At 30.0% G+C, this 16,382-nt stretch overlaps 1 protein-coding gene across 1 annotated transcript in view; it reads right to left on the bottom strand.

Annotated features, from left to right (window-relative positions):
• The window catches only part of LOC107455884 (chromatin assembly factor 1 subunit A), a 39,650-nt gene that overhangs the window by 21,663 nt on the left and 1,605 nt on the right, over positions 1–16,382 (bottom strand). The window contains exons 2-6 of the mRNA XM_016073607.3: positions 15,001–15,063; positions 7,500–8,017; positions 6,366–6,428; positions 5,477–5,673; positions 1,774–1,876 (exon numbers count right to left, since the gene is read on the bottom strand). Coding sequence (XP_015929093.1) covers positions 1,774–1,876; positions 5,477–5,673; positions 6,366–6,428; positions 7,500–8,017; positions 15,001–15,025 — 906 coding nt within the window. The 5' untranslated portion in view covers positions 15,026–15,063. The remainder of the gene's footprint in view (positions 1–1,773; positions 1,877–5,476; positions 5,674–6,365; positions 6,429–7,499; positions 8,018–15,000; positions 15,064–16,382) is intronic.

The raw sequence follows: 16,382 nt of genomic DNA, 5'->3' as shown, positions 1-16,382 counted from the left end.
AGAAAGAGAAATTAGGCTGAGCAGAAAATAAGATTAAATACACATAGTAGATAAACACAGTAATAAATACCAAAAGGCTAGTTATGAGTTTGCATCCAGCAGAAAAAATTTCATCGAAATATTTTCTACATATTAAAAGAAATGTATGTAAAATTTTTAAGACATTTAAAATGATTTAGGGTGTTCATAAACACACAGAAAAAATTTCCATGACTTTTCCAGACTGATTTTATCAAATTTCCCTGTTTCTTTTCTAGAGGAAAAAATTTTAAAATTGATTTCTAATTTATGCCTAATTCTTATACATAAAATGTACTATGAAACACTTATATTGCTATTAGAGCTAAAATTAAACTTTAAAAAGTTATAACAAGAAAAAAATTTTAGGAAAATATTGGAAGCTTTAGTACTTCAAACTGAAATTAATTTTTCAAACTTTTCAGAAATTTTAATGTAATTTCCTGACATTTCCTAGATATTTTCCAGAGTTATTAAATTCTTTAACCTCACATATCAGTATCATCTTTAACTTTACATGTTTAATTTTCAACCTATTAATATATTCCTTTAAGAATATGCCTCTGACAAAAAACATTTTTAACACTTCAACTTTTGACTCTAAGCTACCTAAAATGGTTTCTAGGACTGCATGATGATTTCTCTGTATGTTTTACAATTAGAAAAAAAAACTGAAAAGAAACTTTTACAGACATTTGGACAAAACTTGGGTATTTTAATGATTAATATTAAAAATATCTAAGTGACAATGAAGTAATTGATTGATTTGAAACACACATATAAACCTTTCAACTTGTGTGAGTTCTAAGTTTTTAGCTTTAAAACAAACAAAATATTTTGAAATATATGAAAATAAAATTGCTTGATTTTCACAAAACTTTTTTTTCTTCTAATTTTAAAAGTAAGAAATCAAGAAGCAATTGATACATCTCCATTCAAACCTACCATTAAAAATGGGTAGAATATTTTTTAACACAATTTCAACCGATTTAACATAGTGATTAAGTGACAGTCACTTTAACACTGATCATACTTTTACAACATCGAACAAATATTTAAATAACTAGTAACAAAACTAATTTAATTTGAACTTCCACATTCCTAATCATGTTGTGTAAATTTTTAAACAGATACACCTGTTTCAAGCAATAAGATGCATTAAATTTTGTAGCCTTAAATCAAACCTTATTTTAATAAATTTGATTAATAAAATATCAAAAGCATGGATTTGTGCTACTGGCAATAAATTTACATCTTCAGAAAAAGACGACTGCAAAGTGCAAAAATTATTTCATTTGACTTAGTGCTTTGAAACAAGTAAAATCAAAAAATGGCAAACCAGATACAATGGAATGAATGAATATTTCCAAACTTAGGCACACATCATAATAAAGAGAATCAGGGATTCAAACATTTCCCCCTCGACTATAAATCAGGGAAGAAAAACACAGTGGTTTATTCCAATTTAGTACATGCACAAGAAAAGTGACGACATAGAAAGATGACAAGAAACGACCCTTTTAGAATCCTTGTGACTAATTCTGTCCCAAAAATACCCCTAAAGGAAAAAATTACTTAGTCATTAATTTTCAACATCAGCTTTCTTACCTTTCTTTGCTGTGAGCAAATTTTTTACTAACATTATCATTTTTAAAAAATACAACATGAAATATAAAGATATTAAATCATATAAACAATAACAATACAACAAAAACAATAATTTTCACTTATTCTAAAGTAGAAGATAATTTTTACTTTTTCAAGTTCAGCTTTCTTTTTTTCTTCTTCAGCTTTTTTGCGTTCTTCTACCTGCTTCAGTTTTATTTCTTCCATTTGTTTTTTCTTTTCAAGCTTAGCCCTAGAAAGAAAGTAATAATTGACCTGAAGATTTAAGATTAATTTTTATTGTAAAAAAATAAAAAGCATAAATAACTACAGTGTATATACTGTTTGTCTAAGATCTGCCAGACATTCGTCTGGAGCTGTGGCGGTGACAATGGTAACGAGGTACGATTATTTCATATAGGAGTGCGGGGTCACTCTTTAGGACTGGTTTTCGGCCAGAGAAAGAAGACCTCTTTCTTCGGTCTATTGTGTTAGTCCTACAGTGAAGAGAAATGAGCTTTTGCTCCTGAAACATCGTTCAGTAGAGCGTTCCATTCCTTTTCTTTTAAATCTTTTCTCTTTTTCAAAAGATTCTGCTTAAGAAAAAATTTTCAACAAATTTATTTGTGTAGTAAATTTTATATTTTATTTTTCCTCTTTAAACTTTTTTGAATTTTGAGAAATGCCTTTTAAATTTAAAAAAGGTGAAGTTTTAAAGTCACAAGCACATAAAATTGTGCACAATGTGTTTGAGTTTTTTGCTAATGAAGCTAAGGAAAAAGCCCTTAAATTACCTCATCATCAACCATCTCAAAGAGCATGTCTGGCTACTGGAGTGTCAGACTTCACACTTAGAAAAATAAAAAGAGAGGTTTCTTGTTTAGGAGAAGGTGTGTTGCGCACTCCCGAAAAATTATTGTTATACAATGTTTTATTAATAAATAACTCATCTATAAATTTATCATACATAGTAAATTGGTTATTAAGAAAAAAAATTTGCTAATAAAAAACAGTTAGAATTAGTTTTTTAATAAATAGTGAGAAAAACTATACAGATTACATTAAAATACGAGTAAGAAAACGTAATTTAAGCAAAAGCGTTTTAAAGTTTGATGGGTGCTGATAAAAATCATCGTTGATAATTTTACATTTCATCCAAGTTGCGGTAACTTGCTTTCAGTTTAAAAAAAAAAGTTAAAAATAAAAACAAAGATATTTAATATTTCTCTGGCACAGATAACATGAACTATTTCTATTTTCAGCAAAAGTTTTATCTTCTTTTAAAATCAGAGTTAATAAGTTTAAGCGCTTCACTTTTTCCAGAAAATTCAAATAATAAAAGAAATTAACTGCTTTAAAAAATGTGCAAGTTTAGAAATTAAACCATCTAACAATCAATGAACATTCATAATAAATAACATAAAATTAAAAAGTAACATTAAAAAAACCTGTACTACCCTTCATGTCAGAATTTGTTCACTTTTTTTCTTCTTTTTTTCCTTCGTATTTAAAAAATAGCAATTAAAGAGAATCATTTTTAGTAAGAAATATCCATGTGAATCTTAAAAAAGTTCTTGAATCAGATTAAATAAGTCTCCTACTGGTGGCTGAATCAGCCTATCTGGTATACTTCCCATACTAGCTATCATCGAAGCTACCCTCCCTAAAATGCCCTCTTCTTGTTTCCATAGCACCAGACTGCCACAGACTTTGTGGCGGGCAGAGTACCTATCTTAGACAAACAGTATGTCAGCACTCCGTATAACAACTATTCTACAAACAAAAACGAATGTTATAAAGTCAATCAAATATAAAACCATAGTTATAAAGCCGGTATGTTATAAAGTTGTGGTTATATTGAGAGTGCATAAAAATATTTACTCTTACATAACAATTATTAGATAGCACAAAATACACTTAGAAAAAATATTTCCTTACTTTTTCCTGATTTCCCAAGGTTGATTTTATCAAATCTCCCTGATTTTTGAATTGGAGGCATAAATGTTATTTTTTTCAGCTATGCCTTATTTTTATTCATAAAATGCATTGCAAAATACTGATATTTGCTATTAAGGGTGAAAGTAAATTATTTTTTAAAAACAAAATTATTACAAGACCAGTATCTTTGGGAAGAATAGCAGACTTTTAAGTATGTCACACTCAAAATAATTCATTTTCATTGACACTTTGGGTATTTTAATTTTTAATTCTTTGACATTTATTTGATTTTTGCCAATTGATAAAATTTTCCAACTTTTCCTTGTTGTATGCCACCCAGCAAAATCAAGGCTTTCCATAAATAAGATTTAGATATATAATATAAAAATAGTAATAACTGAAATTGTTTTATTTTTCTTCTTTCTATATGTTTATTAGAGAGCCGCGATGGCTCAGGGAATAGAGTGTTCGCCTTCCAATGAGGTGAACCAGGTTCAAATCCGAAGGATGGCTGGTCGATACGAATCCAGCTTGCATCGATCACAGTGGTGATGTGAAATATCCTCAGTGGTTGACGGATCATGAGTTAGAGTCCCTTTACCACCAGGATAGTCGTGGGAGGTTCTTCTCCAAGCAACGCAAACGCGGGCTAGTTCCATCAAAAAGTCCTCCATAAAGGCAAATTTCTCCCAATACTTGAACCAGGAGTTCCCCTGTCATCTGGATTTGGTTCAAAATTACAAGACTATGGGGTTAAACATTAGTAGTCGTAAACCGGAAAAATTGGGTGGCGGTTCAATGACGGTTAAAAATAAAATATATGTTTATTAGCAAAAGTACCTTTTAAAATAATATATTGTAATTGAAAAGTTCATAAAAAAAATATGCTGGTTAGAGGCAACAATTTTCAATAAATAGCATGCATCAAGACAATTGCAAAAACTGCATGTTTAAACTTTAAGTTAGGGAGACATTTCCCAGAAAGAGTTAATTGAGGCATTTCTCACACTGTCGGTTGGAGCAGGGGGTAGAGAGTTTGATTCCGGCACCCAATAAAACCGGCACATATGCACAGTAAAAAGCACATCAAATCTACTGTGGCTGAAAGTCCCCTTGTTGGTTGTGATACGAATGTTTGAAGCGTCTGACCAAGGTCAAAATTACGGAACATTCCTACCGTGGCCGCTATATAATTGAATCCTAAAAATGCAACAAGATGGTTGGGTGATGTGTGTGGTTGTTATAGTGGAAGGGTCCTTATAATGGCTCATACCAAAGAATATAGGCAGTCTTTATATATTTCAGGGCTCAAATAAACTCAAACTGTTAGCTCAAAAATACATTTCTGAATGAAAGTTTTGCATGCTCAAAAATCTTTTATGAATGTATATTATTGAAAACACATAAATGTACTTATAATTAATCTGTTGGGAAAAAAAAAGATACTCAACTCTTCTCACAGCCCTCCTTAATTAAAATGCAATAGATCATAAAAGAGGTATGTTACTCCTTCATAATAAGTATCATAACTATAAACTTTATTTTTGAATTGTAGTTAAGTTAGGAAAAAGCATAATATGAGGAAAGATCTGGTTGATAAGTCAAAATATTTCCATCATTAACTATGATCGATTTTTGTAAAGATGCTTAAAAAACTCATTAGAACAAGATTCTTGCCGACCACTATTGAAATATGCAGCTTATCTGTAGAAGGTGCAAATAAACGGACTAATCTATAATTGACTATTGATGAATCTTTAAAAATTATTCAAACAGACGGACATTTTTCTTTTTACTTTCAAATTTTTTAATATATAGATTTCTACTTTGTCCATTCAGTATGCATATACTTGTGAAAAATAGTCCTACTTTTTAACATACAACTACTTAACAAAAAACACTTTAACATACTTACTCTAACATTGATTGGCGCATTCGTTTTTGAGCCTCCCTTTCTTCTTGTTTTAGTTGTTTTTCTTTCTCCTCTTGTTCTTTCTTTTCAAGTCTTAGTCTTTCTTTTTCTTTCCTTTCCTCTTCCTTAGCTTTTTTCTCCATTTCCTTTTGAAGTTTGCGCTGTTGCAATTCACGCTCACGTTCCTGTTTTTTAAGGAGCTAGAGAAAATAACAATGTTTTCTTACAAAATGCAAAGTATTACAATTAAAACTTTAAAAACTCAACTTTTATAATATTTTAGCTATTAATGTCTTTATGTAAAATTAAAATGTGCCTACAATGACAAGAAAGTAATAAACACTGATTAGCTGAAATATTAGCCAAAGTTACCACCCAATTTAATTGCACTAACATGATTTCAATCCCAATTAATTTGCTTGAGTTTGATTGAATTTAACATTAAAAAAAACAATGGCTGAACATATCACTAAAGGTCAAAAATAAATTTATCATGTAACATGGTTAGTACAGATACCAAATTCAAAGAGTACTTTAAACAAAACGTGACACAAAAACAATGAAAGCAAATAAATAGAAGAAATAAAAGATGCAAATCTCTACAAGTCTACATTTTTCTCCCTTTATTGTTATTGGCATTGACATTGTTTAGCTTTTCTTTGTTGTTGTTCACCTACCTTTTAATTGCCAGAGAGGCTACTAGACTATATAAAAACTTGTAGAGTGTTCAGAATTTTTAATAATTTAAGATGGCTGCCTTTCTCCGTAGCAAACTGGTTTCTTTGTGTTATTCAATAGAAAAATGGTGCAAGGTTTAAATTTACAAACTTGCTCTAATGGTAAAAATTTTAAGAATTCAATTGATTTCAATAGAATTTAAAATATAACTTACTATTTCTTGTTGCTTCTTTTCTCTCTCTTCAGCTTTCACTTTGGCTTCTTCAGGGGTCATTCTCTGCAAAAATAAAGTATTCTAAATTAAAGAAACAATGGAAATTAAAATAATCATAATGTACAAATATATTCTTGATGTTAATGGTATAATAAGGAACAATTTTTCACTTAAGATGCCATTAAAACAGAAAATTAGTTAACAAGAAATCCTAGATTCAAAGATGATCTAGGTTATAAGATCCTAGATTATATGATAAAACTAGATAACATGTCCTATAGTAGCCTTAGTTCAAGATTATAGAAACACAAAACATATTTAACAAGTTCAGTTTAACTTACAGAAAATGAGTGTGTGCTGTTTTAAAATATTCCATAAACCATTATCATTCACATTTATACCTGTTTATCATAGCCCTTACAACTTTTTTTATTGAAATTTACTAATTAAGAGAAAATAAATGTTTCCAACTTATTTTCTCTTAACTAAAAGAACAAAATCAACACTTTAGCTTGAGATGAGAAATTTTCTTAATGAAAGACAATATTTAATTAATTGGGTAAATTGGTAAATTCTGTGATGGCTCAGTGGTTAAGGCACTGGGCTGTCATTGAGAAGAGCTAGGATTCGATTCTCAGTGAAGGTTTTGAAGCCCACTCAGCTTCAGATCGATGGGTACCAGCTTGTCAGGGAAGTAAAGGCAGTCTGACTACATTGCCACAATCATGCTGTTGGTCCCGAAATCATGTAGCCTTATCTTCCATGATTAGGGAATGCTTTACTTTAAATTGGTTAATTAATTATTCTTTGAAAGTAGGCAGAAACTTATTATTACCTATATTGGACAGACATAATTTGTTAAAATAAGTATTAGTGTCAATTTACATTAACTCTTATTTTTAGTAACTTTCAGAAATTAAAAACTGGGTGCTGCAGACAGAACACAATATTTTACTTCATAACAGCTGGTTTTTAATTTTTGAAAGAAATTTGAAATTTCTTAATGTAGTGTAAATGATATATTAACTTATTTTTACAAAAATTATTATTAAAAATCTTAAAATTTTATTTATTTATTTGTTATTTTAACCAAACCATATAAATTTGTAATAAAAACTTTAAAAAAATACAAACTTTTCTTTTTTTAGTGTTAATTTTCTTTTCTTGTTCATTTGCATCTCCAGGCTTAAGTTCTGAAGCAGCTTCATCTACTTTTGCAGAACCATTTTTTTCAACGATACTTTGGTTTGCTTCAGATAAACCACTGGTGTTCAAGGCATTAATTGAACTATTCAACAGTGACGAATTTAAATCATCTGAACTTGTTTTTGATGAATCATCTTCGCCAGATATATGCTCGTCACTTCCAACTGATTTCAATTCATTATCAATAATCACATTAGCGTTATTAAGAGAAGCAACTTGTTCACTTTTTAAAGTGTTCACATCTTGATTCTCCTTGCAGTCACTCGCAGATACATCAGAATTTATTGATGCATCAAGAACTTGAATATCCTCATCACTATCTTTATCACATACTTTAACATTTTTAGCTTCAGTTGGGGGAGGTATAGGTGAAGAAGCTTTCCGTTTTCTGTTACTAGCGGCTAAGAATAATGTCTTGATGTCTACATTTTTAAATGGTGTAGAACCTAAAAAAATATATATATATATTTACTTATAAATTATAGATTATTTAAATACTTAGATACTTTTAAAATAATGTTAATGACTTTATTTAGGCATAACAAAGATCAAATTACCCTTTATAATAATTAACGAAATTTAAAAACAGAAATTATATTAATTGAATAAAAATGTTAGTTTACTTTGAAAGTTCATTGAATTTTTTGGGTTAATCATTTGGGTTGTCATTTGTTCTCATTTATAATTTTATAAAAGTGAGCCAAATAAAATTTTCATTTTTATTTTAAACTAATTGCTTTTAAAGGGCAGTTGGTACACACAAATTTAATGTGCAATTTCTTATAATTTATCAGTAACTTAGAATTGAAAAATATACAGAATTACACATTTAAATTTTTTACAACCATGGAAAAAAAAACCTTTTGGAGCTTGGTTAATTTCACAGAATCTCCATTTCAAAATTTTGTGGTATTTAATCTCACAATTTAAGACACACTTTATAAATATAATTACTACCTTTAATCATGAACCCTGCTTCAAAACATAACTAATTCAATTGCATATATCTCATTCTATAGCAGCTGGAAAAAATAATATATAAAGCTTAGGTGTCAGATCACAATAATCCCCAAAACATTTATTTTTAGTAGTTTTTAATTACTGTCTATTAACTACAAACCATGCTTTGATTTCCAAAAATAGTTTTCACCTAAAGGTTACCTATAAGAAAACGTTGCATGAAATTTTCCTTAATTAATTTTTATTGTATAATGCAAGTCTTGATGTTTGCTTACCATAAGAACTATTATCATGGCTTGCAAAAGTCCCCACAGTATTATATATATATATATATCAGGGTTGGCAAGTTTTTGATACATGACGGTTTTTAACATGGTTTTTACCGTCATGTCAAAAACCCATAGTTTTGGTAAAAGTGTGTTTTTATTTGAGTTTAACTGCTTATAATTTAAAATTAATTTATTTTTGAGCAATAAAATTAGAAAAAAAGTTGTTAAAAGATATTTAAGAACAGATTCTTGCTTTTTCCCAACATGAATATATCAAAACATACTATTTGAAGTAAAATATTAGGATATTAAACAAAATTTTCAACATTTCCTAACATCATTTTGTTTGGCATATTACATTACTGAAGAATGTCAAGATTGATTACTTTCATTCATAAAATCTTGCTATGAGAAACACATGTACACATAAACAGAAAGCCTCATAAAATAAACTTTTCTTATCAATTTTGCTTTCAATATTTTACACAGAAATGAGACATGAAAAAGCCTGGGAAATACTTTTAGAGTTTCAATATTTCTGTATCAATGTATATCCTTCTATAAGAATACATGTATATAGTTGCAAAATCAATAGCAATCATTTACAACATTCATTTATAAAGGCAATTATGTGAAAATAATATATTGTCTGCTATATGCCATAAATTAAAGAAAACAGTAGGTTTTAGACCAGTGTTTCCCAACCTTTTTTGTGCCATGACCCACCTAAGTCATTCTAAAATTCTTATGCCCCCCTATTTAACATATACATAATTTTTAATATTAAAAAATTTAATTGTTCACTGAAGAAACTTAAATGAAAAACTAAAATTCAAATAGTTTTAATAAAGATTTTTCTATAATAATTTAATACTTTAATTTAGTGAGATCCTTGCTACACAGAGATTTTATGTTAGGTTCCAATTTGGTTAGCTTCAGTCTCAAGTATCCCGGTTGTGTTATATCCAGACTATTTCTCTTTTTAGAAGTAAAAAAATAATTACAGCACTAAATCCAAATTCAGCTAAATATGAAGATGCAGGGTTCCCACTCTATGATGAGATTGAAATTCAAGGACTTTCCAGGACTTTTCAAGGACCTCAACAAAATTTTCAAGGACCTTAATCTAAGACCAATTTTAAAAATTATTCTCTTCTATTTTACTAGAAGCAACAATGCTTGATGCGGCAATAATTAATTTCAAATATAATACCTAAATGCTTTGCCTATATAGAGAGAAGAAAGTATATGTATTATGGACTAAAATTTATATTTTTTTGAAAACAACGCTACTGGTTTTACATATTAATTCACAAAATCATTTTCAGCACAATCTATAACTAATGGTAATGAGGTGTTAATGGTGAAGAGGAGATTTCTTTAATCCTGGGTATTTCCACGTGATGGCTGCACGAGAGAGACAGAACTAAATCTTAGGTATTCCATAACCCCCTCCTCTCCTCTATTAAACATCGTTTCTGAAATTATTCATCCATAATTTACACAACCTTCTCTAAATGTTATGCAGCAACAATTCTTTCTGAAAATAAAAATTAGAAGGAACATATCCCATTTTCACCATGTTTAAAAGCATTATTCGTTATGTGTAATCCACAACTGCCAATGAATATGACCTGGTGGGAATATTTCTCTTTTAATTCACACTGAAGCTTCTAATAGAATTTCCAATTGACATAGGGTCCATCCATGGATAATTGAAGTATTTTAGAGAGCTTTTAACCATCATCCATGCATTTGTAAAAAGAGGACAAAATATTTTCTGCAGTTCCATGACCCATAAATTGGGAGGTAAGATACTTAGTGCAAACTTTATTATCAATTCCTTACCATAATGTCCATCTGCTTAGATTGTAGAGACTGATTTAACGTCTCATCAAAGAGTACAGTGTAGCAATCAACATTCTTCAGCTCATTTATAAGAATCCCTTTGAAGTATAGTGCCAATCCAAAGGAGCCCAAATAGGCTCACTTTGTGGCACTACAAAAAAATTGTCTCGCTATACAGCTATCAGCAAACATTTTGGAGAACAATTTACTAATCCCTTCACAGGAGTTACATGAATAATTACTAGTGATGCACTTCAGACTCCAGAGAATTTCAGCATCAAGCACATTCCTTTTGACCAGATAAGAAGACAATGTTACCTCGGCCACTAAAGTTTCTGTTTCACATGGGGCACACGATGTTGAAGGAGTATTTACACCAGATGAATTAGATGTTGATGTCTTTGGAAAAAGAGAACTCAGGGCATGAGACTGCTTTTTTGTTTTACCTTTCTTTCATGTGTGATTTCAGAGCAGATTCTTCCATTTTCGCGATATCGATCTCCTTCATGCATAATCGGCACTTGGCTCTGAACTTCTTTTCGGGCATCGATAAAATCCATTCTTTATAAGCTTGATTATCCATCCATTGGGGATTAAAATAGCACTTCCCAGGCATAACTAGTCTAAACTACATAACACAAATACGAAGCCGTGCCTTTGCGAATACGCTTTACAATAAAGTTTTGAAATGACGCAAACGTAAGGACAAGTGCGGATGGTAAAACGGCAAATTTATTGAAAACTACAAGGTACATATTGTTACGAAATTCGAGAGTATTCCAGTTTCGATAAGAAAAAAGAAGATCTAAGCATATGCGACAGAAGATGAAGTGGAGTCTCGCCCCGAACGCATTGATTGTCTGCTGTGCTCCGCGCGCTTGGCAGACACCAAGACGCTAGGCCCGGTTAGAAACGGTGGCGTTAAAAACCACGTGAGAGAGCTCGGGAACAAAACAGAAAGAACGAGAAAGATCCGCGGGTGTTTTATAAAAAGGGCCGTCGGCAGTATTGGACAAATTCAAGGACCTATCAAGTTTTTCAAGGACCAAAGACGTTTTTCAAGCACTTTCAAGGACCTAAATTTAACAAAACAAAATTCAAGGACTTTCAAGGACTCTCAAGGACCGTGGGAACCCTGAGATGGAAACGGTAGCAATAGTTTTCTTGCACATTTGGTTGAATTTGGGTATTTGATTTCTGTTTCCTCACAAACCCACAAATAAAGTTTTAACTGACTTAACATTTTGCATTTCTGCGAGTTCTTCTTGATACTGCATATTTGATATATCAGAAAAATCCACTAACTTTGGCTGCATCATCCATGTTGGAAAATCAATTTGTTTTATATCATAGAATCTTTCTTTTAAATCAGCCGATAGAACTTTCAGTTGATTGACAATAGCAAGTAAAGCGGTATTATTTACTTCCCATTTTTGGAGCCAATGACACTGTTCTAAGTTTTTGTTGTTAATATATATCTGACGTAACTCAATAAGGGTAATGAAACCAAATATCTTCGCTTTTGCATCAAAAACAGTTTTATTTGTTCCTTGAAGATACTTATTTAATATATTTATTTTTTTCAAAGATATCGGCTGAGTAACTCACAAATGCTTTATCATCGACTGTTAACAGATACTTCATTTTAGGTTTGTCACTTAAAAAATCACTAAGAATATCAAACAGTTCCATAAATCTTTTCAAGCAGTTCCCTTTAGAGAGCCATCTTACTTCAGTGTGAAGTAAAAGTCTCACATGGTCTGCATTTTGTTATTCACAAAATAGCTTGAAGAGAAGCTCACATTGGGCATTAGCTTTAATATCATTGATGCACTTTATTACTTAATGTAGTACTTCATTTAGAACAGGCAAGATCTTTCTAGCTACCAAGTTTTCCCTATGAATAACACAATGCACGAGAATCATTTCTGGATTCTCATCTTTCATCAATTTTAAGCAGCCATTTTTCTTAGGAGCACCATCTGCAGTACAAGATGTTATGTATTTATTGGTATATTATTGACATCTATGTACTTTTTTAGCTTATTATATATATCGTTGGAGGTAGTGGTGCTTTCTAATCTTTTACAGAACAACATTTCTTCAGCAAAATGCCCTTTATCAATATATCTTACGTAAGTCATCAATACTGCCACACTGTCTATCAAAGTTGATTCATCCATTTGCACTGAGAATTTTCTTGTTTTCATCTTTTCAACATGTTGTTTTTCAATATCTTCACTCATTTCGTCTATTCCTTTGCTAACAGTATTGTTACTGAGTGGTATAGCTTTTATAGCTTTGTCATCTTTTTCAAGAACCGTTTTAATAGATGCTGATATTGACGGTTTTTTTAAATTCTCTCCTGTAGTATGATTTTTTCCAGATTTAGCGATGAATAAAAAAATTTGATAACAAGCCTCAAAAATACGATTATGAGTTGAAGTGTGAGCAGTAAATAGAGACTTTACTGTTGTCCTCTTTTCAAAATTTTTCTTTAAAGTTTGAAAGTCCACGTGGAGTCTGCTGCAGGGAGGTTAACTTGACGCCGCCAAAAACCCAGTTGATATTCTGGTCTCGTCAAAAGAATTTATAATATTTATTGGCTGCAATTATTTAAGAATTAGATTTTTTCTTTCAATTTTGGCACCGAAATCTAGCATTGCATTTAAATGGCCCAGAGCAAAAGGGTTAAACTTGTGTCCCCTCTTAACAATCAAATTGCCCCCTTAACAATCAAATTGCCCCCCAGTGGGGCGTGGGCCCCACGTTGGGAAACACTGTTTTAGACGGTTTTTACATGTAAAAACACGGTTTTTACCACTGTCATGTCAAAAACCCAACCCTTATATATATATATATATATATAAGGTGAACTGTAAGCTGAAACTTCTGACTTTTGACACATAACACATTGAAAAACATAATATAATAAACATGCAGCAACATTACAATAAAAAAAATAAGAATATGGCATAATGTAGATCTACAAATTTTTTAGAAAAAGTCGATATATTTTAGTTGATCCAAAAAAAAAAAATGGAAAATACACAAACATGTTAAGTGGTTTACCAAGTAAATTTATGAATTTAAATACATTTTGTAGCATAAAAGCAAAGTTATATCTCTTATATATACACATAAATATTTAGAAATTTTATAGAAAAATAGTATACTAATTTTAAATAAGTACTATACATCACAAAAAATAAACATTTTCAAATTATCAAATCATAAAAAGGAGAAAATTAAGAAATTATTACATTATCATAAATATAATATTGTGCTGCATATTAAATTTAACAGATATCTAACCTTTAAGAATGTATAAAATATTTATAGTAACTCAAGAAAATAGGCCAATGGCTTTTTAACATGAAATTGGGGACTAATATTATATAATGAACATCAAACCAAAAATTATTATAAATTATTATACCTTCATGAGGGAATCAAAATTTCTGAACATTAAAAGCTTAAATAAAGTAACAAGTATGTAATTGAACTTTTAAAAAGAAAATGTACTTTAAAAACCATTAGAACATTATTTCATGTGAATATATGTGGGTGGAATTAAATAAACAATTCATATAAACTGAAAAAAGATTTGTAGTGTTAAACAGAAGCACTGAATATTTATTAAGCAAGCAGATAAGTGGTGGAATAAAACAAATTCAGCAATGATCACTAATGTACAGTTTCTAAACTAAGAACTCCCCCAGCCATTCGTCTGGGACCATGGCAGTGACTATGGTAACCACTTCAAGTAGGGTAGTGGGGTCACTGTTTAGGGTAGGGTTCGTGAGAGAAAGGGAATAATTTTCTTCAGTCTATTGTGTTAGCCGTAGAGAGAAGAGAAGCTACCCTCCTTGAAATATACTATTCATAGCAGCATAGCATAGCATAGGACATAGCAGCAGACAGGCCCAGACTTAGTGACCAGTGGGATGGGGGGTCTTACCATAGACAAACTATATCTTGAGATCTTTTAACCTGTGTTTCATAAAAGCTGAATGTGGGTGAAATACCTAATTCATCCGGCAAATATTTTAAAGAAAATCGCAAAGATACATGAATATCAACTTTAAACACTAAAATGACATGGAATAAGTTAAATAAATCACACATATCAGATAACAGTCATGTAATGAGTTCACACTTAACAATTGTGTCTGCACTTTAACACCTGCGTTTCTTAAACGCAATTGTAAGGTGTATAGAGTCTTATATTGAATATAAAATGTTTAAGAAACTGTTAATAGTAAATAAAAAATTGAAATGACATTTTAAAATGTAAAGAAAAAAAAATACCATACAGATTTATAAGCAAATAATTTCAAATTAAATATTACCTTTTTGATCGTCCTGTAAAGGCATTTTCAACAGTGCTAAGAGGATATATTGTGCAAATATTTCTGAAAAAGAGAATATTTCTTTTCAAAAACATAATATATTTAAATACTTATCAATATTAAACAGAATACACATTAAGAGTTGGCCTTAAAATTTATTCATTTGGAAGAGAAGGTAGAGGATCAATTTTTCAAGATTTGCCTAAAAATTTATTCCTTTTATGAAGAGTAGAAAATAAAAAATGCATATAGTAGTCCTTAAAATTTATTCATATAAAAGGGATCAAAAAAATATAAAGACTGTCCCTTAAATATATTCACTTAGTAAAAAAACACATGCCTGAACACCTAAAAAACATGTTTACTTTTAGAAAATATATAACCCAATTAAAAAAAAAGAAAAATTAAGCAGTGCATAGTTATATTATATAAACAATAATTACCTTTAACTCAAAAATTTTAGAAAAATTATGAAAAATTTTCAAATCTAAACAATAAATGTGCATAACATTTCGTAATGAATTATCTAGATAGTAATTGTAAGCACTATTTGAAAAATGAGTTAAGTTTGAATAATGGCTATTAATGTATTGTTTATCATCCTATTTGGTCACAGATATTTGTTGGGCAGCAAAAATAGGCTGAAAAATTAGGTATGCTGCAGAAATAAATGTTAAAGACTTGCATGAGCCTGAAAGTGGGAATAATTTAATAAGAAGTATTAATATAGAAGTATATATATACTTTTATAGATGATATTTCAGCTTGGACTAGCATCAAATTTGATTGCATTCTTATCTCAGACCTAATAAAAGTTGGGCGTCTAACCTTAGATAAATAAATTATTTTATTAATGCTGTTAACCTAATATTTAAAGAACTAAACAACTAACATTCTAAACGCACTTCATTAATAAAGGAATTTGCTCTAACAATGAAACTGGTTAAAAAGCACCTTTTTTTAATGAGAATATTAAGAATTAAATAACACAAATTACAAAAAAAACTGCAAAATAGCTAAATAAACTGAAATTTATTCTAATTAATAAGATAGTAAGCAGAACTTACAATCAAGGCAACTATAAATTCATTCTATCGAGCAAAACATTATCTGATAAAACCACAAGACAGGAAATATCCATTGATATTTTTGTGCTGTGAAACATCCAGGAAAGACCACCTCTATGTAGCAACCCTCCTATTTACAACCACTTTTGGGAGGAACATAATTTTTTCCATTTTGTGATGAAGAAAATCTTTAGACCTTTTACAGGTCATTAAAACCTCTCCCAACGAATGATAAAACCTTTACCCAAAATGACGAAAAGATCAAATAAGGAAAAACATTAACAAAACAAATAAGTAGATTAAAATGTATTCAAA

Source organism: Parasteatoda tepidariorum, chromosome 7, assembly GCF_043381705.1.
Source record: "Parasteatoda tepidariorum isolate YZ-2023 chromosome 7, CAS_Ptep_4.0, whole genome shotgun sequence".
In the NCBI taxonomy this organism is placed as follows: domain Eukaryota; kingdom Metazoa; phylum Arthropoda; class Arachnida; order Araneae; family Theridiidae; genus Parasteatoda; species Parasteatoda tepidariorum.
This window is presented reverse-complemented; position numbering and strand designations above follow the sequence as displayed.